A 22,212-nucleotide genomic window follows, 5' to 3' on the forward strand; every position below is an offset into this window, starting at 1 on the left:
TTGGTAACGATGAAACTTTTTTAATGAATTCTTTTGTTCTTAACTTTCAGAAACTACGACGGCATTGAAGAACATTTTTTTGTAGTGTTTACTTAGAAACTATTATTTCTATTATATTTTAACTACATTTTAATAAGTATTGCTTTAAATGAAAAAAAATATATGCAGGTATAGTGTTGTTCCGTTCTTCCTATTTTTACAAAAGAGGAATTCTAAGGAATTTGAGCTCAATTAAAACTTGAACGCATGCGTGAAAACGAACTATATATAACTTTGACATTGGACTCTAAAATTTTTATTTCGTGAGACTCAGAGTGTTGACCATGAAGCGTGTATAAACAAATTTAAGTAACTTTAGATTATCTGACTCAGCGATGAAATGTGTTTAAAAAAAGTGATAATCCTTTCAAAGAAATTTAGTATTTTATCATCGTAGAAAAATAACTATGAATGATTTTCGGAAGATTTTAAATACTAAACTGAACATGTGTGTTCCATATTTATTTTTTTTTCTGATGCTGAACTTTAACAGTACAAAAAATACTTATGGCGACTTTTATTATCTAAATGACTTATAATAAGTAAAAGAAGCATTTCAGGCTGTCTTATCTTTGGCTTAAAATTATTCAACTAACAGTACATGTATTTCATACTTTTGTAGCGAACAATTTATATGATATGATAGATTTGGACTACAGTATGGTTCTTATTGCATGTCGTGATATACCATACTTTATTACATTTTATTAGATAATAATATGAGCAAAAGATCAAAAAGAAGAATTGAACGAAATTCGATTCAGGATAAGGAAAAGTATCGTATGAATAGAAAACATAAAACATTCGCAACTCATTATAAATTGATTGAGCTTAAGATTTGAGAAATTACAAATGAAAAACCTCTGCATTTCAAAACTGTTGCTCAAATTTTCGTAATTATTAAGAAAAATCGAGCCCATGGGTTCTAATTAGTATTATATTGATGCTGGTATTGCATTGCAATTTAATTAAAATCCACTGACAGATATTTTACAACTGCGAATTCCATGGAATATTTTACGCTTTAGCATGTTTGATTATTTACGTTTACTTCCAATATATCTCCTATGCTTGAAGATTGGTAATATATAGGGATCATTCAGACGTATTAAAATATGGTATTTTATCAAAAAAAAAAAACTGATTCCCGCAAAGGAAATTCATAAAATATTGAAATGAAATTGACACATGAATTAAATTTCGTCGCCATTTTGGAATGCAGAGGCTCCGTTCAATGCAGAGAAATCCGTTGCAAGTGAAATTGAGTAAAGGACATCCAAAAAAATATAGATCTCCCTTTCAATTAATTATCACAAATACATCGACGATGAAGAATCCTGTTAACAGAATTAATACTGCGCACAACATGACGGAATATATAGAATATTCTTGATTCGGTTACATCGAATGGCATCAGACCGGGACCTGCGCGGGAACCCTACTGACGACGAAGCAGATCGAGAGATCCATCCAGTCCATCAATCCCGTAAGGCTTTGTGTTTGTATTTTGTTACATTTATTTTCGCCGGCTTTCATTCTGTCTGAGGTAACTTCTAAGTGCCGAAAAGGACTACCCAGGTGTTAAAGAGACAGGACACGGCGATAATGACGACCAAGTAGAAGCCCTCATGCGTACTACTAGAAGTTGATTCTTCTGAAAAAGAAAGTGAAAAAACATGAGGAATAAGGATATCATTTTTCACATTGGTGCAAAATTTTTATAACACAGTTTTTGTGTATCATTAACTCAGATGTTTCCTGGTTGGTTGGTGTCGTGTCCAAAAGGAAGTCGAGTGTATCCCCCATCTTCACTCTGAGGTGTATCCGTGACTTGGGCGACTGCTTTATTCAGCGGCACTATGTCGTCGCCTCAGGGCTACAGTAGGATATCTTAGTGTTATTCCTGGGATTAGATATACAGGGTGTTCCGTTTTAACCTGCAATACCTTTATTTTCGCAACCGCTAGTCTTAGATGTATACTTCCAATTGCAAAAATGTTCAAAATCAACTGCAGAGTTAAGATATCGAAAGTTTGAAGCAAAAATAAAAATAAGTCAAAAAAAAATTAACTTTTTATACGGACCCCACGTCTCCTAACTTATATTCAGGGAAATAATATCCATTAAAAAATAATTCCAACACAAAAAGTTTAAAAATTAGTAAGAGCAATACTCACCGAGATATAAAATGCAGCGTTTTGTGACTTACACCATTTTTTATTCGCCGTCAATAATACCTATATTGGGTGAAAATATAACGGTTAACAAGTGTTTGAAATTATATGTGTGCATAGAGTGCGGGTTTTCAAATTGTTCGAGGTTTTGAGAAGTGTTTTTTCGTATCACGGCATAGCATTTACATATTTATTTGAATAGCAATGAAAAATATGAATACCTTGTTTTACGACCGACCTGTTATTTTGACGACCTGTCATTCTTCTGAAAGTGCGATAAGTTTCAATCTCATCTTTTGTATTGTCCGTTAAAACTTGAAACTTGAATATCTCCTTGAGTTTTGTTCCCACAAATGTCAAGTTTTTTGTGTCAGTAATAGTTTTCAGTGGAGATTATTTCTCTAAGTATTAGTTAGGAGACCTAGGGCCCGTATAAAAAGTTAAATTTTGCATTTTGTGACTCATTTATATTTTTGCTTCAAACTTTCAATATCTTAGCTTTGCATCTGATTTTGAACATTTTTGCAATTGGAAGTATACATCTAGGACTAGCGGTTGCGAAAATGAAGGTCTTGCAGGTTAAAACGGAACACCCTGTATATCTTAGTATTGCTCTGAGGCGACGATTTCTTCTGTGTATTGGTCTCCCTTAAATGGGTATGCTCCGATGTTCTGGAGAAATGCCATTAATGCTGGGCAGTTGACAATATGAAACTTAGCAACTTCTTCACCCGGCCAATTTCTAGATGTATAGGTATTGTGTCTGTATAGTTATTGTCTGCATTTATTTTCATGCCACCAAAGTGGCCTGTTCTCAATCTGGGAAATGGTCTTTGTGACCTCTTTGTTGGCATCTATCTTGCGAATTTGATGATCTAATTTGATGGTTGTCACTTTGAGTCGATAAAGGCAGGCAATATTATTTGCATCATCTAATGTCACCAGGTTTTTAGCATTATTGTTTAGATTCCTTGCATCTTAAGCCAGTTTGTCAGCTGCCTTATTGCCATCGACTTCCACATGTGCACGCGCAGGCGTCCATTGCATGGCGTAATTGTTTTTAGAGCAACAATATATCCTAACCGTAGAAATAAAGCTCCACTTTTTAAAAGCCTATATAAGGCTAAAACATTTAGAACATTAAGTAATTTGCAAAAACAAATGTGCTCAGTTAAACTTTTTTGAGTCGTTTTAATGTATAATAGGCATGGTGATTTCAAAATAGTAGTTTTCTTCTCTAAACTTCCTGTAAATGGGACCACTTTCTGTTAGAAAGCGTGTATCACTGGAATCTCTACAGCTCTCCTACTGCTAAACTGAAACAAAGTGTTTATTTTCCTGTGTGATAAATTATGATTCATTTTATTATTACGGCCAAAAGTTAACCTTCCAGTAAGTAGTGTGTCAGTAGCATATAAAAGTATTCTGTATGCAGTTCTTGCAATTGTGGCTTACCTAAAAACATTTTCTTTTGTTCTGTACATTTCAAGAATGTACTGTATTTTCCGAATTTTTCGCTTTGATCACATGTGTCTGAAAAACCTATGTGGCTTGATCAACCAAAACATGATTTTTTTTTAACACTCTGAAGCCACAAGTAACGCGTTACAGATACAAGACGATCAAATTGCTGTTCACAGTGAAATTTATTTAAGATTTATAAATCAACCGCTCGTAGCTAAACTGCCAATCGGTAAAACTGTGAGAACATAAATTTATCAAAAATGCATTTATGTAGGCACTTATTTTTACGTCTTTTCTTTAATTTTTTTTACTCTTATAATGGACGCATGATCAATGACTTAAAACTTCAGTGATCCGTTTTTTTTTTTGGAACAATAAAAGCTGAAGACAGTACTTAATAATTATCTTCATTGCTTTAATATTTTTTAATATTTCTAATGTAACTTTTTAATTATATTGCTTTAGAAGTCTTAATTATGAGCTCATACTACACCTACCAATGAAAATTGGTTCATTTTCCCCCCAAACTCTTTTATTGGAATGATTCCCGACGTCTAGTTTTAAAAGTCCGTTTAAGGTAACATACAAGAAGACATTTTTACCTTTCAAAATTTTACTAAAAAGAAGAGAACTTGAATTTATTATCTTTGTCCTTGACTTTGAGTCTATATTTACCTTTAACGGGATCATCCACTGATAAGTTCATCATCTGCGAACTTGTTTCTGTTTTGTCGTCCCAGTAAGAGTCGTCAGGTCTCGGCGTCGATCCAATCCCTATTTAAGAAGAAAAATACAGTTTTATCTTAAATATGTTTAGAATGAAAAATATTCTTTGATAAACTGTCCGCGGGAATAATGATATCATTAAAAAAGTACAATGAATAAAGATTGAAGGATTAGAGATAAAATATGAAGCGAAATATTTTTTGAGGAACAGAACTCGAAATACCTAAATATAAGGGGGGCAGGAAAATGATGTGATTTTTATCAAACAAATACAGTTCAATTAATTTTCCATTTTGATCAATAATTACCCTCGTTTGTAACAGCCTTTTGCCCTATTTAGTATGGAAATTTTCAATCAAAGTAATATAAAAATCAACTTTTTTTTAGCAAAATATCTGGAAATAGCATTTTAGATACAAGCCAAATTTAAAGTTTTTGTCTCATAGAAAGTGTTTCAGCGATTGGAAAGAAGGAAAATCCGATGTTGCAATTTGTGGCGAGAATATTTCCACTATTATATAAAAACATAATAATGCATGACCGCACTGCTCAAGGTTAACCCTTTAAAGATTAATGACCTTTGGTGACCTACTTCACCCAACGTACTCATCTGACATAGCACCATCAAATTTCCCTTTGTTCATTCTATTTTTTTTTTCCGATATCCATAATGCCATTTCCAGATATTTTGTTCAAAAACCTATCGACTTCTATTTATGCGGGATTGAAAATTTTTGCACTACATGACAAAAGGTTGTTATTAGTGAGAATAATTACATCTTTGATAAAAAAACAAAATCTTCAAAAAATATTCGTTTAAAAACATAACGACATTACTTTTCATTCACCCTAATGCAACAAAGAAATATACTGCAGTTAGAGACTGAATTGAACAGAATGAACTTTGACATCACAACAAAAATAAATGAAAATCAATAACCAAAAACGATGACTGAAATTACGTTTGGGGTCAGTCAATGATTCATCGTTTCGCAAATGTCGCAACTTCGAGGAACCCCTACGATAATAAGTCCTCGAAAGAAATACAAACAGGGGTCTCACAATGAATGGCAATTGGCCCCAAATCTAAATTCACCCCGCATGAGGGTTGGTAGCATCAAATGATATGCTGAATTACCGAAAGAATATTTGAACTTACGCAAAACAAAATAATTTTTTAAACAATAAGTGAACATAAATATTCAGAGTTCATAAGCAATTCACAACAATCAACCGCAACTGAAGCTTGTATATATATATATATATATATATATATATATATATATATATATATATATATATATATATATATATATATATATATAATTTTCAAAGAAAACCATGCCGCTAGGGTCGGCTTTATCTAATTTTGGGGGTGGATTCTAAAATTAAAAGCTGGAGTCCATCACCTTCGATCTGGCCCTACTGCTCTGCAAAAGCTGTGGAGACAGAACCTGACTGATTTTGGAGTAAAGGAAGAGGCTTCTAAAATTCCGGGAATAGGGGCGGTCATTTTCCCTCTGACTCCGTAAGCCTGCCAAAAATACTTATAATAAAATCCGTGGGAAGGTAAAGAGACCTATAACTTTTTCATGTTTCTTTTTGTATGTTTTCCTATCCATTTTACTTTATTTTACTGTACAAGTTTCCTTATTTGGTTTCCGCTGAAAATAAAGCACGAAAATCCAACATTGGTTCCAATGATTGGAACAGAAACGCGTTTCTTTAAATATATTAAATATTCATTTGCGCAGATATTGACTTTTACCTTCTTACGGAAAAATCACAAACCAAACGAAAATTTTAAGTATTGATATTTTCTTTCAAGCTGACGATTAGGAGAAGCGCAACGATTTAAAATCTAATAATATTGCAATTTTCCATTCTTTAAAAGATATGATACTTGTAATTAATTTTAGCACATACGCAACCGGTTTAAAATGATTTTCAATTTTCTATCTTGATAAGTATATCGTGACTTTAATATTATTTTCCACAGAAATATCGACGATGCTCGGTTTTATTTATTTTTAATTTAAATGAAGAATTTTAATGCTATCGTTGGATTCAAACCTAAGTTACTAATGCCACTGAGGTAAAGTATTCAAAATCTAGTAGAGCCTCAATACTCAAATATGAGATACCACGGTGATAATAAATTTAATAGTGGCGGTTATACGTAATATCGGAGAAGTAAAAAGAAAGATAAAAAAGAAAGTCTCGTAATAACCACTGTAACATATTTCAGTGAAAGTTAAAACATTATGCTTTAAACATCAACATTGAAAAAATGTTAATAGATGTTCAAATTTTAGGATTTTGTCTAAGTGACTTTGTTCTCTGCATTGTATCTTTAAAACGTTTGACCTTTTGCATTGTCGCATGTTAAATAAAGATTTTAAAAGATTTTGAAAGAAATATGTTTCTATATACTTTCTTTAAGAAAATCAAAATCGTTAAAATTTTTCAATCAAAAGTATATGAAAATATGTTTGCAAAAAACTAAGTTTGCAATTATTAAGAATGCGTTAATAAAAAAAAGGCTGTAATTATTACCTTTTCTAGAAATTACTTATTCTGTAAATGAAACCAATAGAAATGAGGGAGAATTTATGAAAAAAAATGATGTCTTAAGATATTTAGGTTTTAAAAATAAAGCACCTTTGAATTCAAATGAAAAATATTTGAAAAGAGAAAACATTGCAGTTGAGAATAAATTTAAAACTCAAGTAATAGAGCTCGACTTTCTCTTTGGATACAACTTTCTCCCCTATCAACTAAATGGGTTGCATAAATGCAACGCATATTAAACTTTATTCCTTATTAGAAGTTTTGATTTTATATTAAAGTGTTACGGTACAGTTTAACATAAACAATTCAATAGCGTGCGATTACGTAAGTACTACTAGGTTGTAGTCATTGCATATTTGTTTTCTCTCAAAATAATAAATATTTTATAATGTCATCACACTCAAAACACGTAAATAATTCATGTTTTTTCACTTTACGGTGTATTTCGAACATTTCTATACATGAGAAAGCCAAATTTCATGTCCCACCAGATCAGTTTTTCAAATAAAGGACATTATAACTTACTTTTAACTTAACTAAATCATTCAATTCCACAATGATTCTCTATGTATCGGAATGTTATTTTCCACCTTCGCAAACCTAACAATAATGTAGGCGGTACATTACAAATCAGCACGGGAACAGGAAATGTAATGAAATGCAAGACAAGGGAATTCCGCGATTTATGTTATAAGTTATTGCGTGTTTATATCCAATCTGTAAAAGTGAAGGGGCTGTCTTTGTGTCTGATTTTATTTCTTAAGCCTTAGGCTATTTCATACATTGTTCGCAAAGTGCATTTTATAAGACCTACAATGAAACGATGCTTATAGAATTATTCCAATGCAGTACAGAGAATGAAATTTATAATCCTCGGGACTTAGGCATGTCCAAGTTTTAGCATTTTCCGAATTTCGAAAATTATTGTGTTGGATTATGAGGTAGAAGAAAAATATCTTGACACGTGTGTGTTCCTGACCAAGGGCTCAAGGCACACGTTCCGGTTAGGTGATCAGCGAAAAGCTGAAACCCCAGGGTTTGGTTCCCAAGCACGCTTGATATTCATTTTATCGATACACTGAAAGGATGAGCGGTTGGGTCATCCGTGTTCAACTCGAGGCTGTAGCGTGGTGGGGCAAAGCGCTACCACTGAGTCATAGGGCTTTTGATATATACTAAAGCAATGTGAAATAAAGCAACAAATAAACTTTAAATCGAGGCCTTTCTTTTTCCAAAATATTTTTTTTTAAAGTTATACTGTAATTTACCTTGTTTAAATTAATTTCTTGTTTCCTGGTTAGGGCATTAACAGAGCTGCAGTTCGGAACCTTGAAACGAGCTTAGAATTTATATTCATGAAAATTGGATCAGAAATCTGCTAAAGGTAAAAGGTATTAAAACAGGTTTTTCCCCCACACGGTTTTGAATCTCCGATCTTCACATTATTAGTATGACCCCACTTTAACTATCTGAATCAATTGACTTTCAGTGCGGGGCTCTATACATTTGAGCACTGCTTAATGAAAAGAAAATGGTTTTGGGGAAAAACCCCAGCAAATCTGTGTAAACTGTTTATTTTTCGCCGCAAGCAGATGATGTCTTAAATAAGAAGTTTTATAAAGATTTGAAAGAGGCATTTGTCACAAAAAAACACATTTCAGAAGTAATGTCAAACTATTTCACGACATAAAAGGTATCTAATATATAGCAATAAAAAATATTTTAAACTCCAAATATTGAACTACTAAAAACCTATTAGTGATTTGCAGACTGTCATTGATTTAGAGAAGCATTGGTCTCAAATATTGATATTTAGAGCTGCCTATAAAGATAAACTTGTAACTAAAAAATTTATCTCTATTTTCTTTAGTGATTTTTTCTTATTTTTAGTACTTGGTTGATCCTTCGCATAAACATAGTTTAAAACCTTTTTTATTCCGTAAATAAATTAATAACGTATTGATGGAAATATTATTAACGTTTTTTTTAAAATTCAGATTACAAGTGTTTTCAGGATTTGCATCATTTTTCTGTTAGAGAATGTAATTAGTAGGAAGATAATACTTACTTCCTGTTGATTTTCTTTTATAAAATTTAAAAAAGGGGCTCTAAAAAATTAAGTTAAAATAAAATAAAAGCTCTTAAAAAATAAACATTTTTTACAAATTAAAAAAAATTAAGTTAAAATGTTTAAAATCTAATTTTGGTAAAAAAATATTTCCAGATGTAATATTTTTTATAAACTTTGAGTAAGAAGTTTTTCAAAAAAAAAAAAAAAAAGATAAAAAGAATAACAGTTGCATTTGACACTAGTGGCGTACAAAAAAGCTTTTGAAAATGATTAAGCTATATTTATTTCATTAAATGCAATGTTTTTCGTCTGAATTAAGTTTTTAAGCTACCGTCTAAATGATTTTTTCACGGTTACGATACTTTCTTTCTTAAAACCTAGTTGAATAAAAATTCTATACATATTCATTTGACAATGCATAACATTTAAAAGCAGAATAATTATTATTGTTATTATTACTTTTTCTACCTTAGTTATTATTAATTTTATTCATTCTATGTTTTTCTTTTTTGGAGATGTGGATTCGTGATAATTCGATTTTTATACTTTAGGATTATCGGCATTATATGTTTTAAATGATGTTAAGTACACTAACTTTTTTGATGCTTGTATATTATTCAGCTTTGTTTAAATTTTTCCTACTGCGTCATTTTTGTACTTTCCTTTGTGTTAGTACTACGCAATCGCACTGAAAGGCTTAATTTGAAAAGAAGAACTTTACTTTCAGACATATATTACGAAATATTTGCTGTGTCAGAATTATAAAATTTGTATAAGGAGCACTCATGATAATCGTTTCATACATTGCTGTGGGATTTCCTAATAAAGAATTAAAATAGTTTACTTCTGTACAGAAGCTTATAATAGTAAATAAACATAACTGAAGCACACAATGCCAAAACTATAAATGTACAAACGTACTCCGACGCTACAAGATTCCCTTTACCAATGCACAAAGATGTTAGTTTCAGAATGGAAGTCTGCCTGGTCCTTCAACTCTTTTAGACTTAGAATCGGACTTAAAATCAGCTACAAATGTAGGCACAAACAACATCTCTGCAATAAAAGCACTGCTTGAGTGTCTGTTCTGCAAGAAAAAATCATATCATCTGCTACGGGTATGTGCGCTCGTCGACGTTGGAGGCAACAAGTGTGTAGACTGATTGGCTAAAGAAGCCCGTGAAGACGACCAACTGGGTAACACCATTACACTTGCAGATGCAGTGGCCTAAGATCTCCTACTTCACACCCCTTATAAGGACACTTATAGTCGACTTCAACTGCCCTATTACTTAGACATCGGTTACAGCAAATTTAATAAGAATCAATCATCTCATTCGTATCAAAAATCTTCCGGACAAGAATTGAAGATCAATTTTTTGTAGAAACTGTTCGGATGTCAACCTTATATCGAGACACGTTTTCGTGTGCACAGTACTCACACCACATTCTTTAAAATTGGGAATGAGGCCACTTAAAGATCATCTAAGAGCTGTTCGTTTCAGGCAAAATGTGCCGGAGCTGGTGGCCACAATCGTCCTAACATTTCATATGATTTATAACTCCATTGACACAAAAACAACAACAACAAAGACTAATTTAGACTTGAACTACGTTAAATGGGGGACAAAAACATTTAAAAAGGCACACATCTTCACAAGTTTGCAGAATCGTGTTTCTTGTTTGCACGGAACAACCTTATCAAAGCAAAAATATATCATCTTATGAATGTAAAGACGGTTGACAAACACTCGAAATTTTGGACCAGCTTTTTCATAGTTTTTTCGCATTCATACGCTTACATGTTTGGGGTGAGTGTAAACCCGAAATTGGAAATTCCGCAAGTTTGAAATGTTTTTTGAATTTTCTTCACACCAAAGTATTGTGTTTTCTCCTTCGACAAGTTTATTTCAAATAATTTGTTTTTAGTTACTATAAGATTAAAAAGTGTTTTTTATATTTTGCAAATGCATGTTTGAATTTTGAAAGAAAGTGTAAATAAAATTAAATTAGCACCAGTTGTCATTTTGATAACATTATACTAATGGACTATACAATTTTAGGAACACTACCAGAAACTTGTTCGTGGATTCCAGAAAAAAAAAGGTTTTGTAAGGACCGTACAATAAATTGTGAGTACAATAAATTCATGGTTTAGCACCCCTTTCGAAACAAACGTAATCTATCCGTCCATATTTGTGTCGTCGTCTGTTAGAGCTATTTATTTTAGTAATATATGCTGTGTAATGTTAGTAATAAATGTTACATATTAGTAACATGAATGTTATGACGTAAATCTTTGAGTCCTAAGTATTGATATGATGTTTCCAGTATAGAGAAAAAAAGCACACTCACTTTTAACATGTAACACACATTAACATAATACGTTTTGATAAAATGATATTGATGACAGCTAAAGTGAGATTTTGATAGTGTCGTGTCCCATTTGGAGTTTTACTGCTTACTCGTTTACGATAGCAAAAATGAAATAAAAAAATAATTAATTAATTAATAAAAAAAGGATTGCAAAAAATAATTAAATAAATTAATAAATAAAAATAAAAATTATTGCAAAAAGAAATAAATAAATAAAAATAAAAAGTATTTCAAAAAATAAATAAATAAAATAAATACATAAAATAAACTGAAAATAAGCGGAAATCGTTTTAAATGACAATACATGAAATAAAACTACCGGAAGGTTCAATTTATCTAAATATGCTCAATACTTGTCATATACGTAGTTTAAAGTAATTACCAGCAATTTGTACGTACATATTATTCTCACCTAGCTGATATTAGACTTTATTCACATAAAATATACATCAGTTTCGAGAACTACACAATTTCCTTTGTCGTAGCAATACCATGGTGTTTCTAAAGTAATCCTCCATCTGACGTACATCATCTTCCAGTATTGCGAAAGCAACGGTAATGCAGGCAGTATATTAGAGAGCAACTCAAGAATCGGAAATGTAATGAAATGCGTGACATCGGAATTATTTCCCCGATTTATGTTAGTAGCTATTGCGTGTTCTCTTCTAATCTACAAAAACGAAACGACGCATTTCGTTATTTAATTCTGTCTGCCTCGTTTGTTACTGGCTCTGTTTCCAGGAAAAGACACACATTTTAGACACAGCGAGTAATGTGTGGCATTTAGAGGAATTTAAGATGTTACTTAGCGCCGTCGCTTTATTAAAAATAGCATAATTCGCAGTTTGATGCAGGTTGAGGATGAAATTTTCAATGTCAAAGGATAGATACTCATAAATAAGATACTCCCTCCTCTTTCATGTCATGAATGAGAAAAAAAAAAATCACTTGTTTTAAATAAACCTATCCAGTAAAACGTTGGTTATCCGAGCTATTTTGAATTAAAAAAAGTTCAAACAGGAGCATCCGCACTTTTTCTTTCTTTTTGAAGGAGGAGGGGGGGGGGGGAGGCATTTTATGTTTGCCAAATTAAACTCCGAAGTATGTCGTACGATTTAAAAAAAAGTATGAACGTTGAATAGCTGCATATAATGAAAGGATATACAACGTCCGGCTATTAATTTCCAGGCCTGACGTAACTGTAAAAGAACGAAAAGCCCGAAGATGGGGCTAATGATTGCATTTTGAAGAGTGTTTTCTTGCGCATGCGCAGTACAATTTGCGCCACTTTGAAGTAAGAGGTTCTCGGGGTAGAAAGGAGCATTAAAACGTTGCTCTTCAAATCCTGTTGTCCCCATAATGCAAAATTTTTCAATTGCTCCCGGCGTGCGTACGGACTGTGGCCGACCTGTGTGTGGATCATCATCGACGCTTTTGCGTCCGTTCCGAAAGTGTATAAACCATTCAAAATCTCAAGTGAATTTGTTTCAACATTTCGTATGTTTCTGCAGCTGTCTTGTCCAATTCGAAGCGAAATTAAATGTTTATTCTTTGCTGCATTTTTATTTCGACGACAGGAATTCAAGAGCTAAGTTTTAATGCGCTTTTCCACTAAAACCACTTATTTTAGAATGACGCCGATTACACTGCACATACACAAGAAAACACTCTTCAATATGTAATCATTAGCACAATCTTCCAACTTTTCGTTCTCCTACAAATACGTCAGTCCCGGAAATTAATAGCCGGACCTTGTATAAAGCATCATCACATAATTTAAAAAAAAAATGGTTTTCCATTTATTCAGTAAGTTACCGCCCTGTAGCCAGGGCTAAGGCAGAAATACGTGAAATACACCTCCAGCTCAGTCATTTCCAGCCGAGGACTGCAGTTTCGTGCTTATTAGCACTCATCATCCCGGCATAGGAGTGATTGAGCTGGAGGTGGAAAACCTCTTAAGGAAGTCAAGAGTGCCAAACAAACTGGTACCTAATACAGAATTAGCACTGACCAGACGAGTGACCGAAGCAATGGCTCGGTTCAACTCGAATTTTAAAGGCAAGGCAGGTATATTCAGTAAGTTACAACTGTAACTTACTGATAATATGTATTAAGTGATTTTTGTTCATAATTTATGTCAACCTAAATAACGGAGAAAATTTTCGCCAATGAAATTAATATGAAAGTGGTAGAATGAATTATAACAACAGAAAGTATTATAAGCTTCCTAAGTTTTAGTCTCCATGGTTTTTAAATTCATTGCAGGCTAAGATTTAGGATGGCGTTTCGCTTTTTACTGCAGTACCGACACTTTAGAGCTTTTGATTTCCAGTATCCTGGAGCTTCGAGATTTCAATCTTGGAAGCAGGAAATTTACATATGCTAGTTTCAAACATACTGGCGCCTTTGCAATTCCCCCAAAATAGAGCTGGCAAAGCGTAGACTATATAAGATATTTGATTAAAGTGAAACCCAACGTAAATAATGCACAAATTTTGAAGAAAATACAGCATATAGCTATTTCAAGGCTACAATGGAGCCTCTTCATCAGTGCAAAAAGCTCACCAACACAACCCGAAATTCGCGAGAGTTTCAATTATATATTAATGATTGTTATATATATATATATATATATATATATTAATGATTGTTTTTTATTTACATAAAATATTAGTTCAGATTGCATGAAATGACTCATGTATACGTCCTTCCACATCAAACTGTCCGAAATTCTCAAATCACCCGCCACCGACCATCTCCGGTTTAGATGAAATTTCATAGGGGTTTATACTTGTCATTAAAACTAATCAATGCAAATTTTCAGATTCCAAGATCCAAATCCAAGTTTAATCAACAATCTAAGATTTAAGAAATTGCAAAAAAGGCATTTTATATAAAAATTATTAATGATATTGAAAGTAGGAAAGCAAGCAAACGCGGTGTACCCGCATTGTCAAAAAAAGCATTTCACAAAAGCAGAATAAAGCTTCTTCTAAATCTACAAAAGCTGCTTCTATTCTACATTTCGTTCTTACCTGATGTCCCATCTACGCTCTGAATTTTAGCCGTGGAAGGCTCCTTCACAAGTTGAGGAACATGGATTTCTGTGATTCGAAATTATTATTTCACAAAAATGAAAGACAAATTACATGAAAAAAAAAATGTGAAAGCACATAACAAATTAAAAACATGTTTAATACGTAAAAAGTTAAAAAGATCTCATTTCGTTTTTAAATGTGCTGTTACTAGGATATACAATGGTTCCTTCCAGAAGCAATTAAAATTTATCTGTATGACATTTGTGCATGAACATTTTATTGAGAAATCAAAATTTGTACTATTGATTTGACTTACTTATTTCATAATTTCGTTGCGATTGGTTAATGGTGTTTTACATAACTCACTGCGGTATAGCCAATAAGATTCATGAAAGTTAAATTATTAAGGAACAATCGCCTCTATGAAGGTTAATATAGTTGTCTGCATTTCTCGCAGACGTAAAAATAGTTTTCATTTTTAAATTATTTTCATTTATTGGTTTGCTTGTTTATTAATTGCTTGTAGCAACGGGCGGTTTGGTATGAGCTTATATTCTACGGTAACTTACAGAGTATCAATAATCGATTTTTTATTCTGGTGGAATTGAGTTCAAATAGGACGATGACCCATTTTGTCCAGCAGGTAACGTCTATAAATTGCAATTGCATGTCAAGTAAACTGCAAAATAAAATTTTCCATAAGTTCACAAAGCATTTTTCTGCTAATTATAATGCTGATAAAGATTGTTATGTGGAAACTATTGCAGCCAGTGTCAACTTTTGGATCTTAGAAGCAGCTCCAAAACTTACGATCGGAGTTGACTTGTCCAACATCATCGCTCGTCAGATGGATTAGACTGCAGAATATATTTGCTATGATAAAGGAAATGGGATTGGTTTTGTTTATTTCTGCGACGAATAAGTTTCTTTTTCGAATCAAAACCGTCAAAAATATTAGATACATTGATAGAAATTTATTTTATTATTTTTATGTTAGTAAATATGAAATTAAAGGATAAAACGTAAAAGTCACCAGTAGTTGTTGTGAAACAGAAATAGTCTTCCTGATATAGGAATTTTGCAACCATGTAAGGTTCAAGACAACGAATCTCGTCTTCAGTATAGATTGCCCTTAAGTATGACATCGTTAAACAGATAAATAACTGCATTACAGTAGTACATATTTCTTGTTGCTTACTGTAACAGTCTGACATTTTCGAAAAATTATACTTTTTAGAAGAATGTTATAATCAACCATACAGAGTCGAAAATTTGAACAGGGAGAAAAAAAGAATGATTGGATTAATAAAAAAACAATTTTTTAAAGCATAACTACAATCCTGTATTGTGGCAAGTTTATACTCTAAGAAAACACTTTCGAAAATTGTGTTCATTTTACTACCAGTTTCTGCAAGAAGAAATCCAATAAACGCAATTAATGTACAAAACCTACAAAATTTTAGAATTCGAGCCAATATAGTATGAAACTCTAGCATGAATATGCTAGAGTCCAGAATATGTCTGCGCAGCTCTTTATGTGAAAGCGTAAATGACTCCAAAATTCGCTTCATTAGAAATAAATTAAAACTGAGAGTGAAAACAAATGTTAAAAAATATCGCTTTTCAGTAAAACCCAGGGTTGCGGACTCGGAGTCGAAGTTGATCTGAATTTCGGGCAACGTAGTCAGAATCAGGAGACGAAGGTTTGAATTACAAAGACTCGAGGTGGGAGCCGGTCATTTTTCCTCTAAGTTTCACTAAGTTTCCTCTAAGTGGCAATAATTCTCGAATTATAACTGGATTTATTTTGGGATAAAGGAAACGGAGTCAAAGATTTTAAAATTCCAAGAATCGTAGTCAGCCATTTTGCCTCCGTGACAAAATTTTTACCAAACTACGGAGGCAGAGTCGGAGTCTGAATAATTTTACAATACAAGATTTGCAGGATTTGGAGCCGGAGTCAATGGTCCTACAATTCGGAATTGAAGCCGGGAGTTGATCATCAAGAGCTATTTAACCCCAAAGTTTGTTTGAAGCATACATATATCCACCTTTAAGTTCGAGATCTATATCACATTTCAGTTTCCCCACAGTTGGTTATGTTGAGGGGGTTTGAACTGTGCAAAATTGAACAAAAAACTGTTCAAATCAAAAAGATATTTTCTATTCATGTTCTTCAAAAAACAATTTCCAAAAAGTTATTTTGAAGAAAATTCGCCTTTAAGTGCGGGATTCATATGTGCCTTAAATTTCTTCGTAATCGCTGATATTAAGTTTTTTAACCGTTCAAAATTGAACAAAAAATTGTTCAAATCAAAAAGTGAAGTATGGAAATGTGTCCTTGTCGAAATCTTTCGGGGGAAAAAAGTTCGAATTTGACGATTTACTTCAAAGTCCTTAAGGAGCTACAGACCGACAGACAGTGTTGGGCATTCATCAATTATTTTTTCAATTGCCTTGTCAATTGATTAAAAAAGTAATTGCAATTAAATTAATTGCAATTAAATCAATTGCAATTAAACTGTTAATTGTACTTTGCAATTAATTTAATTAGATTAATGTACGTTAATCGCAGTTCACAATTAAAATAATTGCAATTATTTTTTTTAATTGTTTTTTGAAGCAATTAAAACTAACAGTTAACTTAATGTATCAATTGATACAGCGCAGCGAACAGAGTTCAAAGTATTATTCGAATTCGTATTTTCGTTCAGTATTGATTTTTCGCTCGCCGTGTGAACTATTCTCGTCTTGACAAGTTTTTTCCACACGTAAATATTTGTGTTTTAATTAAGTGTTTTAAAATTGTGCAAATCATTGTTTTATAGTTTAACCTGGGGGGGGGGTAATCCACGGGGGGATCAGAACGAAGGACATAACAGGGGACGTAAGATCTCAGAGATCGCTCTGTTTAATTTTTTTTTTTAATCGTGTAATTAAGATGCATTTCTGTAATTTCCCTCAGATGTTCTTCGGACTTTTACTAGTACGGAAAAAAAATTTAATTTTTAATTGAAATATACCCTTTTTTATGATATTTTGCTGGAGCCATAAGATTTTCTGAGCAAAGTCATATGCTGCAGTAAATAATTTATTGCGCTTAATTAAGTTACTGGTACGTGAAACTCTCCGCCAGCTCAGTCAATTCCGTCCGCATTAGCCCGGCATAAGAGAGTGTCTCTGCTGGAGATGGAAAATCTCTTAAGGAAGCCAAGAGTGCCAAACAAACTGGTAGTTAATATAGAATTAGCGCGGACCAGACGAGTGACCGAAGCAATGGTTCGGTTCAACTCGAGTATTTCATATATTTCTGCTTTAACCCTGGCTATTGGGCGGTAATTTACTGAAAGTTACTGATATTTTAAAGATATTTTATTTGTTGCTAACATGTGTATTTAAATAGATAGTAATATGGTATCCGTTTAGCGTCCATGTACCAGGTAGACATGTCGTCTGTAGAATATATTGTACAAAACCAGTAATTTTTTTATGAGTTAGTTTTAATTAAAATTCACAGACCAATCGACAATTGTTAATTGTATAAACTACAATTAACAATTGGTAATTGTAGTAATCTAAAATTAACAATTAATCAATTGTTAACTGTGGTAAACTTCAACTAACAATTAATTAATTGTTAATTGTAGCAAACTACAATTAACAATTAATTAATTGTTAACTGTGGTAAATTGCAACTAATAATTAATTAATTGTTAATTGCAGTAAACTATAATTAACAATTAATTAATTGTTAACTGTGGTAAACTACAACTAACAATTAATTAATTGTTAATTGTAGCAAACTACAATTAACAATTAATTAATTGTTAACTGTGGTAAACTGCAACTAACAATTAATTAATTGTTAATTGTAGTAAACTACAATTAAGAATTAATTAATTGTAATTTTCCACAATTACAATTGATCAATTGTTAGTTGTGGTTACGCTTTCCAATTAATCAATTGTTAATCTTTAATTGTCAATGCAATTAAAATTTGCTCAACTCTGCCGACAGACACATTTACCCCATTTTAACACCCTACTTTCCAATTTTTAACTTTTCGATATTTATTAAATTATTTTATTTATTTTTGACTTTTTTTTTTCGTTTTCAACGATAATTTTAAAGTACTTCGCCTTCTTTCATGCTTTTTGCTTCTTTCTTTTACTTTTACTGAGAAAGTAGGCCTAAAAAGGAGTATGCTCTTTACGGGACAAAAGCTAGCTCAATATGAAAGGCTAGTAATTCTGTCAGATGTATTAAGCACTATTGATTGAGCATTAGAGATAAGAACATGCTTAACAGGACAATGGATCAAGATCAATATGGAGGATAATCCTTGGAAAAGACAGGAAGCCTAATGGATAATGGACTCCAGGAGGATAATGCACCATTATTGCATTCAGGTTCGCGGAAGGGATATGTGCTGTGACGTTGACGTGCATTACATTAGTTAGTATCAACTACATTTTTCTTGAAGATACTGATGATTCTCAAATAGTGGATTTTATAGTTGTGTATGCTATATTTTCAGGGGAAAACACACTTCCGAACGCATAGCTTTTATTTTCAATTTTATTTAAGGTTTAAGTTAAGTATCAAGTATAGTTTTTCAAGTTAAGGTTAAAGTTTTTTAATACAGGATTATTTTATTTCAATGACCGCTAGTTTTACAGACAACATTTTCCTCCTTTGCGTACAACAATTGCTAGCTTCTTGATTAATAAACAAATTTAATTTATACTTATCCGTGTAAACATTGATATTAATGTTGTTTGACATACTTTATTCTCCACACAGCTATAAATTGGTTAGATATTGTTTACCTGAATCAAATATCCATTGTGATGCAGCACCTTAACTGAAGCAAATAGGTACTTATTGAATAAATAAATAAATAAATACTGCACCAAACATTAGTAGGTCTGAATTAATATTTAAAATGTGAACAACAAGAATTCTCTCATTTCATAATTGAAAAACAAAATGTTGACTTAAACAAAATGTTACAATGGAATATGACTACCAATTTTTGAAAATTTATTGTGTTATCATATGCATTGATATTCAGAAATAACTTTTTCCCGGCTGGAATAGATTGCGCGTACACATTACATAGTTAAAATATCACCTGATAAGTAGGGCTAAAAATAGAGTAAATATTTTGCTATTTTACTTTGCCCGCATTTCCATGCTTCACTTCTAAAATGTTTACAAAATTTTGGAGACATTTAACTTCGATTAGACTTTTGGAATGCAGACTGTTTGAGGCTTTAAAATTAAATAAAATACATGCACCACAGCATAATAATTTTATTTTCTTCAGAAAAGAAAAATCATATTTTTTTATTGAACGCACGGAAGTGCGTATTCGATATGAAACCGAAAAATTTGGTAATGATGTGGATGAGTTACATAATCTAGATACGTCATTTACAACGGCAAATTTAACATTCCGCATGTGACTGCGGGTATTAAAATGCTATAAAAAATATTCACCTGTTTACTGAATCGTACATTCTTTTCAATTTCTAAATGGTTTTTGTTTCTGAAGGTTAAAAGAACTTACAGTGAATGATTCATATTTGTAATTTCAGAAACATATGCAAACGAAAATTTCATTTACTATTTAGCTATCTATGGTAAACTGGTTGAAAAAAAAAAACTTTTAAAAATAGATCTTTTGGGAGAAAACTAGTGCTAGCAAATTAAAAAACTAATAGTAGGTAAATTAAACAGTTTGGAAATTTATTTACTAAAAAAGAAGAAATAACTCGTACGTTTGGTCTTTCTAACAATAACCTTACATACGTAAAATTTAATAGGGTTAAAGTTCTAGAAGGTTTATGATATCTTCCATACATTCTGCCACTGAGATCAACGTATACATTTGCAGAACGGCAAGCAATGTAGAAAATGATAAAATAAAGATTGTTACAAGCACATAGTATTGAAGAACTGAAGTTAGTAAGAAATTAATACAATTCCATCTTTGTTGAATGAAAAACAGTTTTATTTTCGAGAAGTTTAAAAACGTTATGTTTTGACATTATAAAACCACGACCTTCTAATGGTGGTAAGCTCATTCCGCTAGTGTGAGCTTTTTCGCTAAATTTGCATCGATCTAGAATTATGATAGATGTAAAATTCATACAGTTCAGCCATCGGAAAGAATCATTGCAAAAATTGTTTCTGAAAGAATGTTTAGCAACTGAAATAAAATCATAGATACAAATTCAACATTTAATTTGAGCATTTTTGTCTGAAAAATGGTTTAAAAAACACGAGCGCAGTGATTTTTTTAAATGACAACCTATTCACAGCAATTAACTAATAAATACTGTCTGACCACCGATTAGATGGAAAGGCAAAAATCCAGTTTACAGTCGGTAATGGACGCATCTATTAGTTTTCAGGGATGTCAGCTTGTATAGATGTATGTTAGCCTCTACATTAAGCAGAGTCACATTCAAACAAGAACACGCATATCAAATATTTTTGCTTTTCCCTCTCATTTAGATTGACTAGTCTTAACTGGACGTGTGCCAATTTCATCTGATCCGTCGGCAGACTGTACAAATACTATTTAAAATTGTAAAGGCATCAATTAGGCTGAACTGCATCATTTCGTGCTTGCTTTACTACTTTACATTAATCTACAATTAAAACCTTCAACTTTCAACAGCAAGGTGAAACTTACCGTATATCCTAATCGATCCTTCAGTCGTACCTAGAGAATTCCTAGCGAAGCACATGTACGTTCCATAGTCCGAGTGTCCTAAGTTCTTCACGGTGAGCATCATGTGGACTTTGTAGGAAGATATGTCGTTGACCACCTTGTACTTGTTGCCGTCCTGAATGGGCGTGCCCTCATCCTTGGTCCAGTAGTTAATGGATTCTGGATGAGCTTCGGTGTGGCAGTCAATGGTCACGTTGCTACCTAGGGGGGCACCTACCAGTTGATTTGGAATCCACATCATGGGGGGAACTGCAATGGTGAAATGTTAATAAGTGTCGGATGTTGTTAAATAGAATGTTCGTAACATTTCTAGATACAATCAACCTGTTTTGTGTGATGGATAGGGACCGCATAAAAAATCGCATAAAAAAAAACCTTTGTTTTATAAAGAATTTCACCCCTTTTATAAAGATCTTCGTCAATTGAGTAACAATCTGATCGAAGCTTTCATACACAGTACCAAAAAAAAAAAAAAAAAAAAACGCATTAAAAAAAATCGTACAAAAACAGGTTTGAGTGCAACGGATATATTTTCGAAATTGGAACTCTAATTTCCACTTGCAAATGTAGAGCATCGGACTTATTGGTATTTTATTAATTTTTTTACTTAAACTGATCTTTAGAATAAAGTTTTAATGCAATACTATAACCAGACTTAGGACAAATCACTTAAAGGGGATGAGGATTTCTGCGGGCGGATAGCGTAGTTACACCAACTTTTGTCCTCATTGCCCAGATGACATCCCACTGTCTCGTCAACACATCTTCAGCTGTCCAGCAATCCAGGCCAAACTTTTTATCATCGACTTAGAAGACCCAGTGAACCTACTCTATACAGATAAGGCTGTCGAAGATGCAAAGGCTGTCTACGACAGCTTCGGAGCCATATAAATGCACATTATCATAGACATGACATCATCATCATCATTATCATCAATGCAATAACTTCCAAGTCAGACAGACTTAATTTGAAGTATTGCCCTGTTTTTGCCCTTTTTATACACTCTCTAA

At 32.4% G+C, this 22,212-nt stretch overlaps 1 protein-coding gene across 1 annotated transcript in view; it reads right to left on the minus strand.

Annotated features, from left to right (window-relative positions):
• Positions 1 to 1,338: 1,338 nt before the first annotated feature.
• The window catches only part of LOC129224758 (lachesin-like), a 69,660-nt gene continuing 48,786 nt past the window's right edge, over positions 1,339 to 22,212 (minus strand). The window contains 4 exon segments of the mRNA XM_054859306.1: positions 1,339 to 1,376; positions 4,353 to 4,451; positions 14,457 to 14,525; positions 21,163 to 21,450. Of these exon segments, the coding sequence (XP_054715281.1) occupies positions 1,339 to 1,376; positions 4,353 to 4,451; positions 14,457 to 14,525; positions 21,163 to 21,450 (494 nt within the window).

This window comes from Uloborus diversus, chromosome 6, assembly GCF_026930045.1.
Source record: "Uloborus diversus isolate 005 chromosome 6, Udiv.v.3.1, whole genome shotgun sequence".
NCBI classification, from domain to species: Eukaryota; Metazoa; Arthropoda; class Arachnida; order Araneae; family Uloboridae; genus Uloborus; species Uloborus diversus.